The sequence below is a fragment of the Cololabis saira genome, chromosome 14, assembly GCF_033807715.1.
Source record: "Cololabis saira isolate AMF1-May2022 chromosome 14, fColSai1.1, whole genome shotgun sequence".
Lineage (NCBI taxonomy): Eukaryota > Metazoa > Chordata > Actinopteri > Beloniformes > Belonidae > Cololabis > Cololabis saira.
The window spans coordinates 14078104-14096940 of NC_084600.1; the positions used below are offsets into that span (position 1 = coordinate 14078104).

Sequence of the window (18837 nt, forward strand, 5' to 3'; positions counted from 1 at the left end):
TTATGGGCAACATTTTATTATAGCTATTATAGTCTGTAGATTATTTTCTTGACTACTCAGCAATTCATCCAAATGGTTAGTTTTGTTTTCTGTTATTTGAATTTTTCAAATACTTATTGTATCAGCTCTAGAGCCAACTAAACTTGTGTCATAACTGTTCATTAGCATGGCCAGTTGCATTTGCTGCCACCGTGTGGCCACTGAGGGGACTGCACTTCTATATAACATGTTGCACAGATATATCGTTTACATCTTAACAAAAAGGGGGTGAAATGTATTCTATTGTCATCGAAAATATTGTGGTTTGAGTTATTATTATTTCCACTTTTGTTTTAAATTTCTCTTCAACAGTTTGAAACGAGCCGGTGCAGCTGGGTGTTTACGACAGCTCCCCCGCGCTGACGGCAGCAGCGGCAGAGCCGTAAAGCGCGGTGTTTTGGGCAGGAGGTCATTAGAAAGTGAGGACCAGGTTCGGCTGCTGCTGCGGTCAGAGACGTCGCTGCGGGTTTCTGTCTGATGCCGGTGTTTTCGGGCGAACTTATCAGTCAACAGCTCCACATCTGCACCGCTGCACCATGCTGCGTCTGATCCTGCGGCTCAGGCCGTCCGCGGGGAGATCTAGTCCCCGTGTCCTCCGGGCCGGGCCTGCTGCGCCGGGATCCGGCTCGGTTCCCCGGACCGGCGGCCTGAGGCGGCTCCACGCCGGGGCCGTGACCCGAACCGGGCCCCTGGGGACGGGGTTCGGCCACAGGGCCGCCCTGCTGCGGTGTCACCCGCTGGTGGGTCACGGCCAGCGGTTCTACAGTCTCCCTCCGCACAACAAGGTAAGGTGCCGGATCACCGGTTGCCATGGCAGCGGTGTCCTCCTCCGAGGCCGGTGTACCTCAAACCGGATCTTTATTTTTATTTTATTGAATGTAATGTGTGTGAGTGTCAGTCATGTTTAATATGTTGTGATTTCTCCTTTTGGTTTAATTACTTTTCTGCAAAAATCTGTTATATGAACTGAGTCAAAAACGTTGCCTTCAAATCAAATCAAATCAAACTTTATTTGTAAAGCACCTTTCATACAAAAAATGTAACACAAAGTGCTTTCCACAAACATATACATAACATAAAACATAAACATAAAATGTATTAATACATGTATTTATACATTAATACAAAAGTGAGAGGTGCAGCAGAGTGAGGCAGACAGGATTATTACCGAAGGTGCATATTGTGCATATTGTAACTGATATTGATATTGTCAGCAGTTGCTATTGCTATTTTTATTGCACGTGATTGGTTACTCTGAGACTGTTCATCAGAGCAACCGCTTACGGGAAGAAACTGTCCCTGTGTCTGGAAGGTGTGTGGTTGTTAATTGATTTGTTTTGGTTCTCCAAAAAATTACAAAAAATAGGTCAAATGGAAATTCAGAAAGAACATGGCAAAACAGAAATGGAAATTCAAAATAAATAAAAGTGAAGACGGATGACAATCAGGTGTGTGGCAGGTTGAGTGGCGACCAGATGGAGAGTGTTGGGTGTTAATCCATGGAGATGTGGTCAATGAGTAAGTTTTCCTATTGTGTTATGTTTATTTTTTTCTTGTATTTCCAGTTCATGAGGACAGTTTTCTTGGCGATAGTTAGGGCTACAAGGATTAATTTATTGTTTGGATTTGTCAGATTTATTGTTGATGTGTCGCCAAGTAATCCGAGGGATGGAGATAAGGGGATGTGGCAGCCCAAGAAGTTTGATCTGGATCTTTAATATTATGTAGACGAACCATCTATAATAATAACAAATAAATAAAATAAGAAGATAAAAAAATCTCAGCTCATAACTTACAGTCACTGTGCACTTTATTTCCTATACAATGTGCCATTTACTGTATATACTCTTTGTACAACACTTTTATTACCACTTGTTACTTTATTCTATTTTATTATACTGCTTGCTACTTTGTTTTATTTTATTATATAGATATTTTATTTTGTACATTTTGTCTGTTTACAGTCTGTTCTTATAGTTACTAATTCTTATCCAATATGCTGTCCACCAGCACTGTGTGTAATGCTGCCGCAACACTACAATTTCCCAGCTTGGGATAAATAAAGTATATCTATAATAATCATAAATCTCTTTTAAACTCCTGTTAATAAATAAATGGAACAGAACTAGTTCGGTATCGACCGTGTTTCATGGATGATGATTGGGGGGGGTAAAAGATAATACTAGTTATGTTACAGACACATGACTTTTACACTTACAGTTGGTCATATTTATAACTTTTATCAGATTTAACACGTTTTGTAGACACAATCGCCTACTTTGATTTTATTCCTGTATCATTTTGTTAATTGAAACAAATATGAACATTTTTTACTGATTTGCACTCAGTTTATTTATTTGGACCATCCAAATACAATTTTAAAAGCTGCCATTTCTTTCATTTATTTTATTTTTGCAAGATTTGAGAATACACTCGTCATAAAGCGCTAAAGCTGTGCAGCTTTGTTGTGTTTTCTTTGTAACAAACGTGGTATCTGTGTTTCAAGGTCACGCTAGGGTTAAACTAGATAAAACTGGCTTGTAATAAATTATCTCCAGCTGAGGAAGTAGCTGATAAAAGGCTAATCCAGTTATTGTTGTAAAGCGTGTGGGAGACACCTATATATTATCATTAATAATATGCATCATTACAATTTAACTATTGTATTTGTTATTTTATGATGTAACATGTTTCTGTGTTTAGTGTTTTTTACTTGGTGCCCCGCTCTTTCCTTTAAATCCCACTATCCAGCTCTCCTTCCTAAATTTCCCATCAAAAATTAGATTAGATCAGATTATATCATTATAATAGTCGTTGTTATATAACAGCAAAATTAAAAAGTGCCATCAGTCACAGCGACACAAGGACGGGGATTAATTCCTCTTTTCGTGTCTCTGGTTGAATGTTAAGGCCTTTGGGGATCCGTCTACTCGCTCCTGTCCACCATGACTGGTGGCTGCTGCTTATCTCTGTTGTCAGATGTCACTTGACCTCAAAAAGTCCAAAGATGTGGTGAAATGCAGTTTGTGGGTCATTTATTGGTCAGTGGAATGAGGTGATGATGATGAAGCAACCGTGGTTACAACACCTGATGTTTGGGGGCATCATTCTGCAGCACCAGCGAGGATCCTCTCTAGAGATTTGTCTCTGGTTATCTGTGACTCCTTTATTCTTGAACTCTTAGATGTATTTGTTTTTCTCTTCTCAGGTGGAGCTGCCTTCGCTGTCGCCCACCATGCAGACGGGCACGATCGCTCGCTGGGAGAAGAAGGAGGGGGAGAAAATCAACGAGGGGGATCTCATAGCGGAGGTCAGGAGCTGCGTGTCGCCGCAGGAAATGACGGCCTCAAACGTCTTTAACTTAAAAAGAAAGAATCAACTCTCTGTTCCCTGCAGGTGGAGACGGACAAGGCCACAGTGGGGTTTGAGATGCTGGAGGAATGCTATCTGGCCAAGATCCTGGTTCCTGAGGGGACCAGAGACATCGCTGTTGGAGCGGTCATCTGCATCACGGTTGACAAGTCAGTATCCTTCGTTTCCATCCACGTTCAGAGACACATGATCAAAATATTTGTGTATAATAAGACTTGCATGTGCATATCTCCTGCAGCCCAGATCAAATCGCAGCCTTTAAGGATGTAACGTTGGACTCGATCAAAGCCGCTGGTGGTGCTCCTGCTGCTGCTGGCTCCGCCCCGCCTCCCGCCCCATCTGCTGGTGCTCCGCCTCCCGCCGCCCCGGGCAGCTCGTACCCGGCTCACATGAAGGTAGGCAGGCGCACACACGAGATGCATCATGTATGGGGTAATAACACAGCAGCTGGGTGACATGAAGCCTGTTTAAGGTCGCGGGGAAGGTTGTTTTTTCTCACTCGCGGGTTGAGTGTATGTTCTGCCTCCGTGCAGTTTTCTTCAGCTTTAATTTGTGCGGTTTTGTGATTAAAGCATGATTTACGGTACATAAGTTACCGTATTTTGCAGATCATTTGGTGCAACATCAATGAACGGGTCTATTTCATACATAAGACGGACCGTGTTATTAAGTGCATGATAAAACGTATAAATCCAAACAAAACAGTGTTGTAAGTCGATCTATATTCAACTCGTTCACAATAACTCAGAATATCGTTCAGTTGTAACTAAAAAAAGAAAAATAAACTCACATTTTAAATCATTCGTCTTCCACGACTCCACATTTAAAAAGTGGAGGAGGTAAGAGTCCTGTTCTCTGATTGGTTCATCGTTGCTAGTGATAGCGACACCTGAAGTTAGTGTGAGGTTGAAACAACGTTGTATTATAGCTGGATTTGAAAATTAACTACTGTTTAATTACAGTAAGGTGACACTGACTAGATGTTGGATGATGGTTGCTATCAGCGCTACATAATTAGTTATATAATGATGTCTGATGCTGCAACCCGTATCCAACCAAGGGCCGACTTCAATGTCTCTGAACGGTCCAACATCAATCAAGCAGAGCGGCTTCGTCGCTACCAAAGTCACTAAAACTGCACTATTTCTGAGCTCACTGTACCACATAAAACTGGTTAGAGGTCAGTAAGAACAATAATTCATAGATAAGGCGCCCTGGATTTATAGGGCGCACTGCCGGTTTTTGAGAAAATGTAAGGATTTTAACTGCGGTAATACAAAAACTGGTTCACTCCGCTGTTACTTCTAGACAAGTGAAGCGGATTTAAAAGCCTGGAAGAGGTGACATGAGGTCGTGAGTTGGCATTTGCAGCTGCCTGACTGGAGCTACCAGTACGAGATCTTAGCGGAAGAGAAGGAGGCCATCATCCTAAATGGTAAATGTCCTTTTTGTGAAACCAGTTAAGTTGGGAATCAGGTGTGTTGGAGCAGAGAAACGTCTGAAAGGTTGAGGGCTCTCAGGCCCCTGGCCCGGACCACCCTGACAGAGGCTCTGTTGGCTCTGAGGAGCTCAATGAGGATCTTTGACAGTATGAGCGAGTGGTTGGTTTTCTCAGATCCGGAGCCGGCCACCAGGAAACTGAACTCTCTACCTGCTCTGCCCTCATTCACCTGCTGCTCCCCCGACTCAGAACTAATTAATCAACAAACCGCTCATACTGCGTGTATATATGTAGATATTCATCTCTTCCACCTATTCCTGTCTTATACTGTACTAGGAATGGGTGATATTTTACCGTTCACGATATACCGTCAAAAAAATTCCCCACGGGAAGAATTGGCCAGCCAGCCAGAAAGAAAAAAAGAAAGAAAAATTCCCGTTGAGGTGTTTGTGTAACAAACATGGCAGATCTGAGTCATTCCAGTTTTGCAGTACAGGTGTAACTCATTTAATTGGTTTTTATCAATTCAATTTAATTGGTGTAGTTTAGTAGCATTTAGTATCTTTTAGAGCAGTGTTTTGGGGGCTCCAAAGACTGAATGTGGTGATAGATTTATAGTTAAAAAGGTGGAGTTGAATTAGTATTTTTTTTTATCGTCATTTTTATCGGGATAAATGCCAGAAATTATCGTGATACTTTTTTTTTTTTGTCCATACCGCCCATCCCTATACTGTACATACAGAATCGTATTTCTTTTTAAAATAGTTTTTTTTTCTTCTTTATATTTTTCTTCTTTAAGATTTGCACATTGTGTCTTTTTTGCGTAGCTGCTGCACCGTCAGGCCTTTGATGATCCTGTATTGTGTTGACTAGACTTTTTTTTTTTTTAACAATATCTTTATTGTTTTTTCATTTACAAACAGAATATTACAATAAAGGACATTTCACATCTAGTTCTGACTTAACAGTTTTAACCCCCCCCCCCATCCTATCCCACCCCACACCCCTTCTCTCTTTACATATTTCTTGTTATACAATCCAAAGTTGGTACCTAATACTAGTACCAAATAACAACACAGTCCAGTGGTACCTCTAGGAAATTAAAGATATACATAACCTAAACAAAATCATCAAAAATTGCCCTTTTCCTGTCATCCTCCAGATTCCTTCTTAGGTATCCTGCCCTGCATTGTCCTCCCGTAGAAGCGCCCCTATGTCTCCTTTTTTAATAAATTGATCAAATGGTTTCCAGACTAGACTTGAACGTGTCCACTGTTCCTCACCCCGTGATGTCGTTGTCGTGTTACAGGTGGCTCTTCCCGCGCTCTCTCCCACCATGACGGTGGGGACGGTGCAGCGCTGGGAGAAGAAGGTGGGGGAGAAGCTGAGCGAAGGAGATCTGCTGGCTGAGATCGAAACCGACAAGGCAACTATTGGTAAACGGAGGCCGCCGCCCGCCGCCTGCCGCGGGCTGTTGAGCAGGAGCCATTGATCGGATGCCGCTAATAATTACAGACCTGATCAACTGTCCTTTCTGTTTATTTATTTCGATTCATCTTGTGTGTTTTCCATCCAGGCTTCGAGGTGCAGGAGGAGGGATATCTGGCGAAGATCCTGGTGCAGGAGGGGACTCGCGATGTTCCTCTGGGAGCGCCGCTCTGCATCATCGTGGAGAGGGAGAGTGACATCGCTGCCTTCAAGGACTACGTGGAGACGGGCGTGGCAGAGGTGTCGGCGCCACCTCCGGCTCCCGCTGCCGCTCCTGCAGCGGTACGACGTTTGAACACGCCTATCAAACCTGAACGTCCTTCAGGTTTTTCTAGTTTAGCATTAAGATGCAAGTGAGTTAATGTTCCTGCACGTCCTCTGGCTGGTTCGTTCAGGAGCACCGTGAGATGTGGTGTTCAAGTGTCCAGTAGGGGTGAAAATATTGATTCAGCAGTCGTCTGAATGGATCCAACCCCCTGGCCAGTGGGGGGCGCTGTAGGCAACGCCCTCGATACGGCGACCAGAGCGAGTAGCAGCAGCGTTAAGCGCCTTTAAACTTAGAAGCAGATGTGTGGCTTCGTTTTATGTTCCTATGTAAACCTAGAACACAGGAAATAGACAAAAGTTGTTATTATTATTATTATTATTATTATTATTATTATTATTATTATTAATAAACCTAGAACACAGGAAAGCTACTAAAGTAAGATAAACTGTCTCTTTCCAGAAACCCAGAACGTCATGTTCTGGGTTTCTGGAAAGCACCTAGAGACAACTTTGTTACAGAAGCTATATAAATAAAATTGAATTGACTTGAATTAAACTTTGCCAGGCGGCTCTAACTTACTGTATTAACAGGACAAACCTGCGTAACCACTTGAGCCGACGACATGCAGACGTTCTGCAGAAACCCGTCGCTAAATCCACGGATTCAAAACAAAACCAACCCGACAGATCGCTCATGTACAAACTGGCGCCAGGTTCTGGCCGCGCTCAGACGATCACAGAGGTGGTCTGTAACGGTGGCCTGTCATCTGTAACATACTGGTGTCAGATGTTCTGCAGACCAGAGTCCTGCACGAAAACCACACACGGGGCAATTATTTAAAACAGTTATCCGGTATTCGTGTATTTCTACTTGATACTGAATCGATATTGAATCTTGAGATTCTTAACAAGACCCGGCTCGAGTGTCCATGCTTATTGGTTGCTCGCTGGCGTGTTTGTTTCCGTCATCAGCTAATATTTCATATACGTTCAGTTACGTGCAGTTCTGCAGATGAATAATCTTCATTATTAATTATGATGCTGCAACTCAGCAGCTCACTTTTCAAGCATCTTCTGCTCGCTGTATTTCTCTGCAGAGGCATTAAAGGTTCGTTTACTGTGGTTAACGTGCATCAGTGACATCATCGTGCGAACTTCCACTCACAATAAACCAACAAACAATTTCTCATTTCCAGTTTTAACAGTATCTTCTCCTGATGTTGCAGGCTGCAGCTCCAACGTTTGCCGCTCCCACCCCAGCGGCTGCTGGTCCGGCAGCGCCCAGGAAGGGACGCGTGTTCGCCAGCCCGCTCGCCAAGAAGCTCGCCGCAGACAAGGGAATTGACCTGGCGCAGGTCAGCGGTAGGTAACCGGGGCCCAGAGCGAGCCGTCTACGATGCACCCGAGCACGATTGGTGTGTTTGGCTCAGTTACAGAGGTGCTTGGACAGCTGGACGCATTATCGGCCAGGTCTTGTGCTCGTGCACGACGTGTTGAAGCGTCATTTAACAACATAGTGACGTATTTCAGAAGTTCCTTGAGCACTGCAGGAGGCTGCAGGAACTAAAGCGTCCCGCTTTCAAGATAAAACTTTGCTTAGAAAGCTCTCTTCACCCCTCGTCACGACTTTTCTTCATTAAAGGAGCATGAGGCAGGATTGAGGCAGGATTTATGAAATCCGTATACGTTTTAAGTTTTCTAGTAATAATGTCAGATGAAGCGTTCCAAACCAAAAAGAATGAGCCCTCTAGTGTATCTCTCCATTGCCTTGAACAGGCTGTGTGCTGCAAAATGTGCTGCAATTCTGGGTCCGAATTTCCCCCGCTGTCCTGCGGATGTGACGTCACATGACGCTGCATGTGCGTTCTCCCCGTTCTCCCGTGCCGGCTTCGCTGTTGGCTGCAGTACGGCCGTCGTGGCGAAGGGTGGCGCTAATGAGTCTCATTTCTTAAAAGGAGCCTCATGCTAAAAATACTAAAAATACTAAAAATGTAGATTACAAAATAAAAACTCTGCTAAAATGTGTCTTCATTTTCGTAGACCAAAACCAGAAGAAATGTTACAACAAAGATCCTTAATGTCCATGTTTTCAGTAGTTTCCTCTGGTTTAGTTCTGCTGGGTGACGTTAGTCCTCAATCCCAGTCGCTGCAGCGAGGAATCAGATCCAGAAGATGCAGCTGCAGAGTTAGAGGCTGATGCCGTTAACGCAGAGCTCTAGGTTCACGTACATTAAAAACAAAGTTACATAGAGAAACGCGTGGATCTGCTCTGGGGCTGGAGAAGAAGAAGATCCATCTTTGGATACACTTTCCTACATAGACGTGGAAAAGGAAACCCAATGTGTCGTTGAAAAAGAAAAAGATGGGGAGAAATGCGGAAAAATAAATATGTTGTAAACTCAATTAGAGTCTTCTGTATCTGGAATGAATGTATTCTTTAGTCTATAAGGTAACAATAATATAATAATAATAAGATAACCTTGTTTGAATTGTAAAATGGGTTTGGCTAAATACAATCTTTGACTAAAACTAGACTAAAATGGTCCTGGACAATTCTCTTTTTTTTTTTTTTTTGGGCTCTAGTGGCCCTTTATTCAAGCTGCAGATATGAAAGGGGTAGAGAGAGAGATCAGGGATGACACGCAGCAAAGGTGCGCAGGCCGGGATTTGAACCTGCGACCGCTGCAGGAGGACTGTAGCCTCAGTATATGAGCCGCTGCTTAACCCGCTGCGCCACCGAGCGGCCAGGTCCTGCACAATTCTGACTGAAATAAGACTAAAATGCTCAGACTTTTAGTCGACTGAAACTTGACACGACTAAAAGGAGAATGAACGTGACTAAAACTAATAAAAACTAAAATGATAGCTTGACCCAAAGACTAGACTAAAACTAGAATTGAAACAGGCTGACAGAAACAACACTAGTCCACAGATGACATCACCCTGATGCAGATCTATGCTACAGTGCGGTGGCGTACGTGTTCAGTCAGGGTCGGGACTGGGGGGATGTTGAGGTGCGACTTCACCATCAAAAGTATTTTAGGAGGGAAATGAACCACTCAGGATGAAATACCTTTTTTAAAAGTTTCACTTTCTCTCTCCTTGACTTGTTCAGGCTCCGGTCCTGACGGACGCATCACCCGGAAAGATATCGACGGCTTCGTTCCCCCGAGGGCTGCGCCGGCACCGGTGAGGCTCCTCCCACCTTCACGTAGCAGGAACACACGTTCAGTCCTGTTTAATCATATTTAGAGACTCCTTTTTTTTTCTTTTTTTTTTTTTAATTTCAACACAAAACAGAGTTACATTCTTGGCTTAAGACACAGATATTTTTTTTTTGTTCCAATTACCCCCAAACCCGCCACCCCTCAGAACATCTGTGCGTCTTCCCATATAGTCAATCAGCAATAAAACATTAGTGAGTCATTTATATACACATATACATCTTACACCAAAAAAGGGGAGACAAAAATAGTAGTTATAATGACAAATAAAAATACTACTGTTAAAGAGTAACAAATGAACCATAACAAATGTATATGCATATACGATAAGATAGTTCTTTATTGATCCCCAGAGGGGAAATTCAGGTGCTACAGCAGCTCAAAGTTAGACAACATGAACTCAGACTAAATAAACGATAATGATAAATTATAAGTATAAAAAATACAGTAAAAAAGAAACTGAAACTGAACAAGTGATATATATATATACACATATTCCTACCATACAGAGAGGAAAGAAAAGGTCTTAACCCTCAGGCAGTGTCTTGAGCTTTTCAAAATATTTTATTCATGGATTCCAAATATTGTTAAAAAAAAACGGTCATAGGACCCTTTTAGTGTGTATTTTATGTTTTCTAATTTTAGATACAACATTAGATCAGTCATCCATACAGATAATTTTGGTGGGCAAGACGATTTCCAATGAGAAACCCGAATGTTGTAATAATATTTCATGTGCTTAAATGTTTCAAATTGTTGTTGTTTTTTCTTCCTGCGACAGACGGCAGCGGTGGCTCCGACTCTAGCTGCTGCCCCCGCCGCCGCTGCTCCCGCTGGCACCTTCACCGACATCCCCATCACCAACATCCGCAAGGTGAGTCCCAGCGACGGTGATGTGGAAGAGGAAGGGGTTTAGCGGCTTTTAGTGGCCTGCATATAAACACTATAGGGTTAATGGGTAGATCTGTTTATATTTATGTTCAGAAATGGGCAGCTAATTATAAATATATGTGTATGTATGTATGAGTGTATATATATGTGTGTGCGTGTGTGATTACGTGTGTAAGTAGATGTATACATAGATATAGAGCAGATGGAGTTAATATAGAGATAGTATGGTGTAAATAAGTATATTTATATAAATATATGGGCATGGGTGTACAAATATATAGAAATACTCAACTATGTGTATGTATGTATAGATAAGTGTGTGAGTATAATTATTATAGTTGGTTATTATAAATACTTGCTAATAAATGATTAGTGAATGGGAGTAGAATTAAATAAGTTTTACACTTCTTCCTACTCCTTTTTGCACATGTAATTAAGATGTTAAAAGTTGAAGTATGAAATTCTTTGTTTTTTTGCTTTGTTTTCTCTTTAATTGTTGTCTTTTACAAAAGTCTTTTACATGTACAAAATCAAATGTCATACGCAGTCGCCGCCTCCGGGGGTCTGAGGCAAACGTCTGGAGTTCTCAGCTAAGCTCTGAACCACTTTCCCCCCGCAGGTCATCGCCCAGCGGCTCATGCAGTCCAAGCAGACCATCCCCCACTACTACCTGTCTGTAGACGTCAACATGGACCAAGTGCTGGAGCTGCGGAGAGAGCTCAACGAGGTGAGAGATGAGAGGTGCTTAACTTAATCCCCGAGCTAATTAATTAACGATAACGAGCCTCCCCCCCTCCCCCACCTCCCCCCGCTGCAGGAGGTGAAGGCGCAGAACATCAAGCTGAGTGTCAACGACTTCATCATCAAAGCCAGCGCTCTGGCCTGCCTCAAGGTCCCCGAGTGCAACTCCTCCTGGCTGGACACGGTCATCCGCCAGTGAGTACCGGCCGCCTCCTCTTCCCGCCGTCTAGGTGTCAGCTCAGCCTCCCGTCGCCATGGTTACAGCCAGCCAAGGACGCAGCCCCTTCCCTTTAATGTTCGGCTGAATCATTTATTTCATTTTGGTTTGTTCTTAAACTAATGTACAATACTAAGGACAGAAATGATGCCGATGGGGGGAGTGAGGGAGGTAGGGGGGGGGGGGGTCGAATCCCTGGTTTCAGAAACGGCTCTCAGTTTCGAAGCTTGAGTGATAAATGGTGACTCGACGGACGTCTCGTCTAAGTGAAAACCTGCTCGCCACAGTCTTGGCGGGGTGGGGTTGCAGGGACCTGATTTACCCAGCAAGCCCTTTTTCTCTTTTTCTGTTGGATGTCTTTGCCACGCTTTATGCACGTTGCCTTCGACAGGCTCAAAGGTAACGTGCATGCATGTCATGTTCATGTATGCAACTGCATCCCTCGATTCATTCCGATTACCATGGCGACCAGAGATCTTCGGTAATCAGAAGAAACCAGCTCTACCAAAGTGAGAGCAGAATGGAGAAACGGCACTACGGCCCAATCAGAGTGACGTGTGGCTGAGCTTCCTGTTCCGGCCACAAGAGGGCGCTCACAGCTCAGACATTTGTTTAATGTTTCTCAATCCTGGTCCTCGTGGGCCCTGTCCTGCATATTTTAGATGTTTCCCTGCACCAACACACCTGATTCTGATTAATGGTCCTCATTAGCTTGTCACCAAGGTCTGCACAACTCTGTTGATGACACAGGTACTTGTATCATGGTGTGTTGAAGCAGGGAAACGTCTAAAACAAACGGAGGGAGTGAAGGCTTCAAGCTTCGAGTCGCTCTTGAAATTATGTCACATCCTGACTCAGACATCCGACTCCCAACCCCCCGACCAATCGGTGGCCTGTAGTGTGATGACAGGGTGCTTGCGCAAGTCTTGAAAGTCTTAATAAATATGGAATTTTGAAACACTGTTTTCCAGACCTAGAAAAGTCTTGAATTTTGTGTGAAAGTCTTAATAAAGTATGGGGAAAAAATGTATGGTAGAATTTTACAGTATGCTCAGAGGCATTGTGAAATGAGAAATAGAAAGGTAGGCTATACAACTTATAGTTTATATATAAACTATAAACTATAAAAATAGTTTTCATCAGTCAAAACATAATTTACTGTGAATAATGCATTCGTTCATTGAATACTAGCCTATAAAAAATTCTAACAAACATTTCTAATAAACACAATTGGTACAATCTCAACCAATGAAGTAGGCAGTAGGCACACAAGTATACAAGTACGTAAAGTTAAGGTCTTGGGAAAAAAAAATCAGTTTTAAAAAAGTCTGGGAAAAGTCTGGAATTTTAATTTGGAAAAAGAGCAAGCACCCTGGATGATGTCAGATACAGCCGACTCAGCTGCTTAGAACTTTGACAGTAGTACTTGGAACACAGTAGTTACAGAAAAGTATCTACTCTTAAGAACCAAACCGAGTGGAGGTGAGCCGAGTTGGGCCGAGTAGGTACTAGTGGAAAAGCGGAAAAGTCTCTGCGTCAAAGGAAATGATGTTGCTGCTGCATCAGGCTCTGACCTCCGAGTGTCTCCAGGAATCACGTGGTGGATGTGAGCGTAGCGGTGAGCACGGCCAGCGGCCTCATCACCCCCATCGTGTTCAACGCCCACACGAAAGGCCTGGCCGCCATCACCTCGGACGTGTCTGCTCTGGCCGCCAGAGCCCGGGACGGCAAACTGCAGCCGCACGAGTTCCAGGTACAGTAGAGTTTGAATCCACCTTCTACAGTGTGATACGTGTCATTAGCTGCTGGTTAATGTCTGGTTCTGCTGCCAGGGGGGAACGTTCACCATCTCTAATCTGGGGATGTTTGGCGTCAAGAACTTCTCGGCCATCATCAACCCGCCTCAGGCCTGCATCCTCGCCGTGGGCGGCTCCGAGAAGCGGCTGCTGCCGGCCGACAACGAGAAGGGGTCAGTGTCCCGGCGGCTACCGCCGCTCATACGTGCTGACATCAGCGACGGCTGGTGCTAAAAAAAATTTGGGGGGGGGCTCAATGTACCTTGGCATACATTGGGGTGTAACGATAGAAGTCACGGTTAGGTACAAGCTTGGTACAATGGGGGAAAAAAGAAAGATAGAAAATAATATTTTGGTCCTTTTTTTAATTTTGAAAAATGTAAACATCCAACAATGGCTTATTATGGTCATAAGTTTTAGTGAAGCAGTTCAGTTCTGCTGCAGTGGAAAAAGAAAACTGAACATAAAGTAGGGGTTTAACATTTCAACAACTTCCTGGTTTTAGTTCAATTTATTTTACACATAAGAGAGAAGAAAAACATGAACATTTCCATTGTTCTGTCTGGAATTTATATCATTTGAAAAGATAAAGTTCCTTTCTTTCAGATATTTGATCAACAAATATTATTTCAAAAGCAAGTGTTATTTAACCTATTTAAAGCAAAAAAATCTGGTTTGTTTGTGTAGTTCAGTTTGATTTTCTAAAAAAGACAGGGAATGAATTGTCCAATCACATTTAATTAAAACAACATACGAGTACGTCACGATACTGATCGCTGATTCGTTGCTGATAACTGAGTTTCTGGGACGAACACGACTGCGTCCCTTTACGAATCTAATTCAAACCAATAAAAAGAGATCCTCAGGTCACATGATTATCAAACGTTTGAGAGCTACACTGGATTCTGTTTGACCGGCGCCCCTCACTTCTGGAAGTAAATAAAATAAAAAAAACATTTTGGAAGCAAATAAATATTTAAACAACATTTAATTTCTATATAGGGTCGGCATTGACGTCACTTCCCCAATGGACCAGCCCCCTTACTCGCAGTGAGTGGCAAAAATGGCTGCAACTAGTGGAGAACACGGGATAACAGCCGATTATCAGCTTAAATTAAAGGCAGTTGGACTTGACAGTGACCCGTACAGTTACCCCAAGAACCAGTGGTCCATGGACATTAATATTTGGCCATGAATCAAGTTTCTGATATTTATATGTACTTAATTTCTACGCCGGGGAAATACACGAAGCAAAGCTTGAAGGCATACAAAAGTCTTGACGCTTGGTCCGACTTCAAGGCAGGATTTGTTGTAGAAATTAAAGTGATGAGGAAACCGAACTTTATGATTTGACCGTTTAACGTTAGCTACCCAAAAATCCAACATTACCTGATACAAAATGGGAACCGCAAATCCACATTTCGGTGTCTGGAATCCAGTTGTTTCTGCGAATTGCAGCGATCCATTTGTCTCTCTTAAGCTTATTTTTCGGCAGTCTGTAAAACGATAACTCAGATTTTTTGCTAAATCTATGAGTACAGTCGATCACACAACAGCTCTTTCCCATTTTAGATGTTTTCAAGTTGCTCAAACTGAAAGTTTACGCTGCCACTCAGTCTTTCTGCCACTCAGTCTTTCTGACACTCAGTCGGCGTAACGTGCTGTGAAGTCGCATCCCTTCTTTTAATAATTATTTGCATCTTACATGTTCTTTATTTGTCATCTCTTGATTTGATGGGGCGGCGCCCCAGCGCCCCCTGCTGGCTAACACCGGGCTTGTGGGGTCTTCCAGGTTCGACGTGGCCAGCGTGATGTCGGTGACGCTGAGCTGTGACCACCGGGTGGTGGACGGCGCCGTCGGCGCCCAGTGGCTCGCAGAGTTCAGGAAGTTCCTGGAGAAGCCGGTGACCATGCTGTTGTGATGGGACTGCACCGCCACGGCGCGGCAGCTACGGGCGGAGGCCCCTCCCCGCTGGATCCCACTGGTCCGGATCCTCCGGCGAGGGGCCGGCCCGCCACCAGCTCACTCCCCGAGGAGGAGAGGCAGACCCCACTCCGCTCACCCATCTGTCTCCCGCTCGTCTCTCGCTCTTTTTCTTCCTCCTTCTATTTATTGTGGCCCAATCCCATACGAGACCAGAATTAGGTTCAATTTATCTTAGAGTCGAGGCCGACGGTACGTCGCCTCAATGTTGTTCTGCAAAGGGAAGTGTTACATTTTCCTCGTGCGTTGCTTGGACGTGTGTCACATGACTGTAAAACAGCAGGTCCCCCGATCGTGGGTTTCAGTCTCGACTAAACCGTTGAGTTGTTGTAGTTTCCAGGGAAGACGAGCTAAATGTAAGTTAAGATGCACACAGTCCAGATCATCTACACACACACCCCTTTCTAAGGCCACTCGTGCGCACGTTTGAGGCGCTTGGTGCATCTCCTGTGTGTATATTCTTTACTGTGGATGAACACAGTGTTGTATATTTATGTACATGGTGGCGAGCTGTCGGAGCTCCGCGGAGACCTGGTCTTCAGCGATTACAGACGCTCTCACAGCAAATACTGAACAAGTTTGCCAATTCTATCTTTTAGGGTGTTTCCATTTACGAGTCTCGGATATATTCTCTATCTCACAGCTGAAACGCACAAAGTGCTGGATGTTATTTGAATAAATTGGGAGATTACAACCGTGTGCCGCTGGCTCCTTCGTCTGAATGTCGGTTAGTTAGAGACCGGTTAAAACCGGTTCAAAGAGTCTGTACGTTGAGATGTGATCGCAGCATGTACGAACTCAAGAGTTTCAGCGACGACTGACGTCATCCCTTGTTAAGGTTACAGTAAAGATTTAAGCCTTCACTCAACTCCTGGTTTATTCTTTCACAACATCTTTTATCAACTATTAAAGCCACCTAATGTAGCAATACAACGTTTGACCACACGGGGGCAGTGTCTCACCAGGAGGGTCATACGTTCCCCCTGATGCAAGACAACACTCCCCTCTAGTGGTGTAAAGTGGTATAACGGGATGGGTTGGACTGTTCCACACACATATCTTTAGTTGAGACGGCACCATCTGTGGTCAGATGTGGTATTACTACATTAAGTGCCTCTAAAAAACAAACATCTGTGTTTGAAACTGTTTTTTGAGTGTTTGAAGTCACTACCGCCTCAAAAAACCCAACACGGTCGTATTTATGGATCAACCTCGGTAGGAAGATGAGTAACTTTGTGGGGGTTCAGATCTGCAGGGTGCTGTGACATCACAGACCCAAGCCCCCCCCATCTTTATCACCACCCAGCCTGACATCATGTTGTGTTTGCAGTTCCTCACAAAGGCTGAAGAACGATATCAGCAGAAGCCCTTCATAAGAGGGTGGAGTTTCAGGGCTGGCCACGCCCCCTTAAAATGCCTACTATGAACAACGTTATAGTATCTTCCTTTTCATTTGCTAGTTCCCTTTGTCAGACAAATAATATAGGTTTTCTTAGGCCACGTTTACACATATTTACAAAAACTGATATTTTCCCCTCTACGTTTTGAAAAATACCATAATTTACACAAACCTGCATAAATACACTGTTAAGGTGCTATGAGCCAAACCTACAGGGGGCAGTGTAACGAGAAGATAAAGTCATGCTAGCCAATCAGAATCCTGGAAAAAAAACATCAACAAATGACACAAGTAACGCCAGTGGCCAAACAAATTGTAAACACGGGTCTCACACATGACGCTGGTGACATTTCTGTCGCATAATGTGAAGTTCTGAAGCCTAAATGTCAGTTTCCCTCTGTTTACAAGCAAACGTGAAGACGGAGTTTTTGCAAATCTCCACTGGCCCGAGTTTTCAGAAATGATCATTTTTGGCGACTTTGAGCTTCGTTTTCATGAAAACAAACAGCCAAAACACCACCGTTTTTGCTACGTGTAAACGGGGCCTTAATTACCTCACATGTTTCAGCGATCCTTTCGCCTTCATCAGTCACAACTTAGGTTAGGATGAAAATATAGATTTGGTTTAGTCTTTTTGTCGTATTTTGACCCAAAAAAAGGTTTGATTAAAGCCACTGTATGTAGTAATATCACTTCGGTCCTCATGGGGGAAAAACATCACCAGACACACCAAAGTTAACCTAAAGTCATGTTACATGAAGTTTCATGGCTCTGCTAACGCAGCAGATGTGTTCGCCCTGATGGGGTTAGACGCCGTGCTGCTACCTGAACTGGTTGTACGACATCAGAGGATCAAAATGTTAAAAAAAAGTAACTGCAGAAAAAGCACACACACTTTATCTGCAGATGACACCACGGTCACCTTTAGCAGAAGAAGATGATGGAGGTTAAGTGACGGAAGGAGACACAACTTCCTGTGACTCCAGGTGGAGGTGTTTTCCTCCTCGCCACCACCTGGTGACACGGTTGAGGGCCGCTGATTGCCGCCGCCGCTGCCGTCCTGTAAGCCAGCGAGACACAAAGGGCACGACTAATGAACTATCTCTCAAATCACCATGGCAACGCTGTAACGGAGCAATACGGCGAGCGTCCGGGGGAACTGCGGGAGGCGAGCGCAGCAGCTGCTCGCCGTGACAGCAACCTGACGCAAAGGTCAAGTTTGAACACTTGAAAAGGGCACGTGTTGCTTTGCTGCTTCGCCCCGAGAATCTTGATTTCCTGCTCCGCCCATCCCCCTAATCTCTGGAAAACTGCAGCTCGCCAGAGCAGGTACGAGCGGCGCCGAGCGTTAATAACGGGACGCCAGCGAGGCTCATTAATCACGCTCCCGTCTGAGGCTCATCACACCCGACGTGTTGACGGCTTTAATGTCGGCCTCGCGGCGCCGCCGCCAGCCGGCGTGCAACGTTTTGTTGTGAACTTAATGCATCTGGATTATGGGGGGGGGGGTTTAGCAGGCAGATAGATTTATGTGAGTCATAAACACTTTTTATGCAAATCCACGAGGAGGCAGCGGCGACGGCGGTTTGTTTGGCCCCGAGGTCAGAACCGGAGAATCTCCTTATCAGCACTTCATGCCGGTGTCAGATTTGTCTCCGAACATTTCCCGACACCAGCGACGGCCTCAGATCTCTGATGGGACGCGGCGAGGGGTTTCAGACTAAGAAGTCGTCGTAAATCTGACTCTGTTACGGCTCCCAGATCAAATCTGACGTTAAAAATGAGTCCTGCTTTCTGACATCTGAAGAATCTCCCGTACAAAGGCTGAGTTTGTGCCACGACTCGCATCGACTGACAGCAAAATGTACGTTTAATAATTAGATGGATGTTAATTTATGGGAAATAACAGCTTGTTATCAGAATAAACAACCAAGGACAAATAAATTCAATTAAAATTCCCAATAATCTGTAGTTGAAC

At 44.1% G+C, this 18837-nt stretch overlaps 1 protein-coding gene across 1 annotated transcript; it reads left to right on the forward strand.

Annotated features, from left to right (window-relative positions):
* Window positions 1–415: 415 nt before the first annotated feature.
* Window positions 416–16323, forward strand: dlat (dihydrolipoamide S-acetyltransferase (E2 component of pyruvate dehydrogenase complex)). Its single transcript, XM_061739787.1, has 14 exons — window positions 416–824; window positions 3248–3349; window positions 3436–3560; window positions 3650–3806; window positions 6162–6288; window positions 6429–6622; window positions 7834–7969; window positions 9723–9796; window positions 10613–10705; window positions 11342–11449; window positions 11540–11658; window positions 13271–13433; window positions 13513–13649; window positions 15269–16323. Exons 1-14 carry the CDS (start codon window positions 576–578, stop codon window positions 15396–15398), a joined length of 1914 nt encoding a protein of 637 aa, XP_061595771.1. The 5' UTR covers window positions 416–575; the 3' UTR covers window positions 15399–16323.
* The last annotated feature ends 2514 nt before the right edge of the window (window positions 16324–18837 follow it).

What these genes read in the sequence shown, in the direction of transcription:
- dlat (XM_061739787.1), top strand. Translation starts at nt 576, where the DNA reads ATGCTGCGTCTGATCCTGCGGCTCAGGCCGTCCGCGGGGAGATCTAGT. An exon ending in CGTACCCGGCTCACATGAAG is followed by an intron (nt 3,807 to 6,161) that starts GTAGGCAGGCGC and finishes GTCGTGTTACAG; the next exon opens with GTGGCTCTTCCCGCGCTCTC. An exon ending in CTGGACACGGTCATCCGCCA is followed by an intron (nt 11,659 to 13,270) that starts GTGAGTACCGGC and finishes GAGTGTCTCCAG; the next exon opens with GAATCACGTGGTGGATGTGA.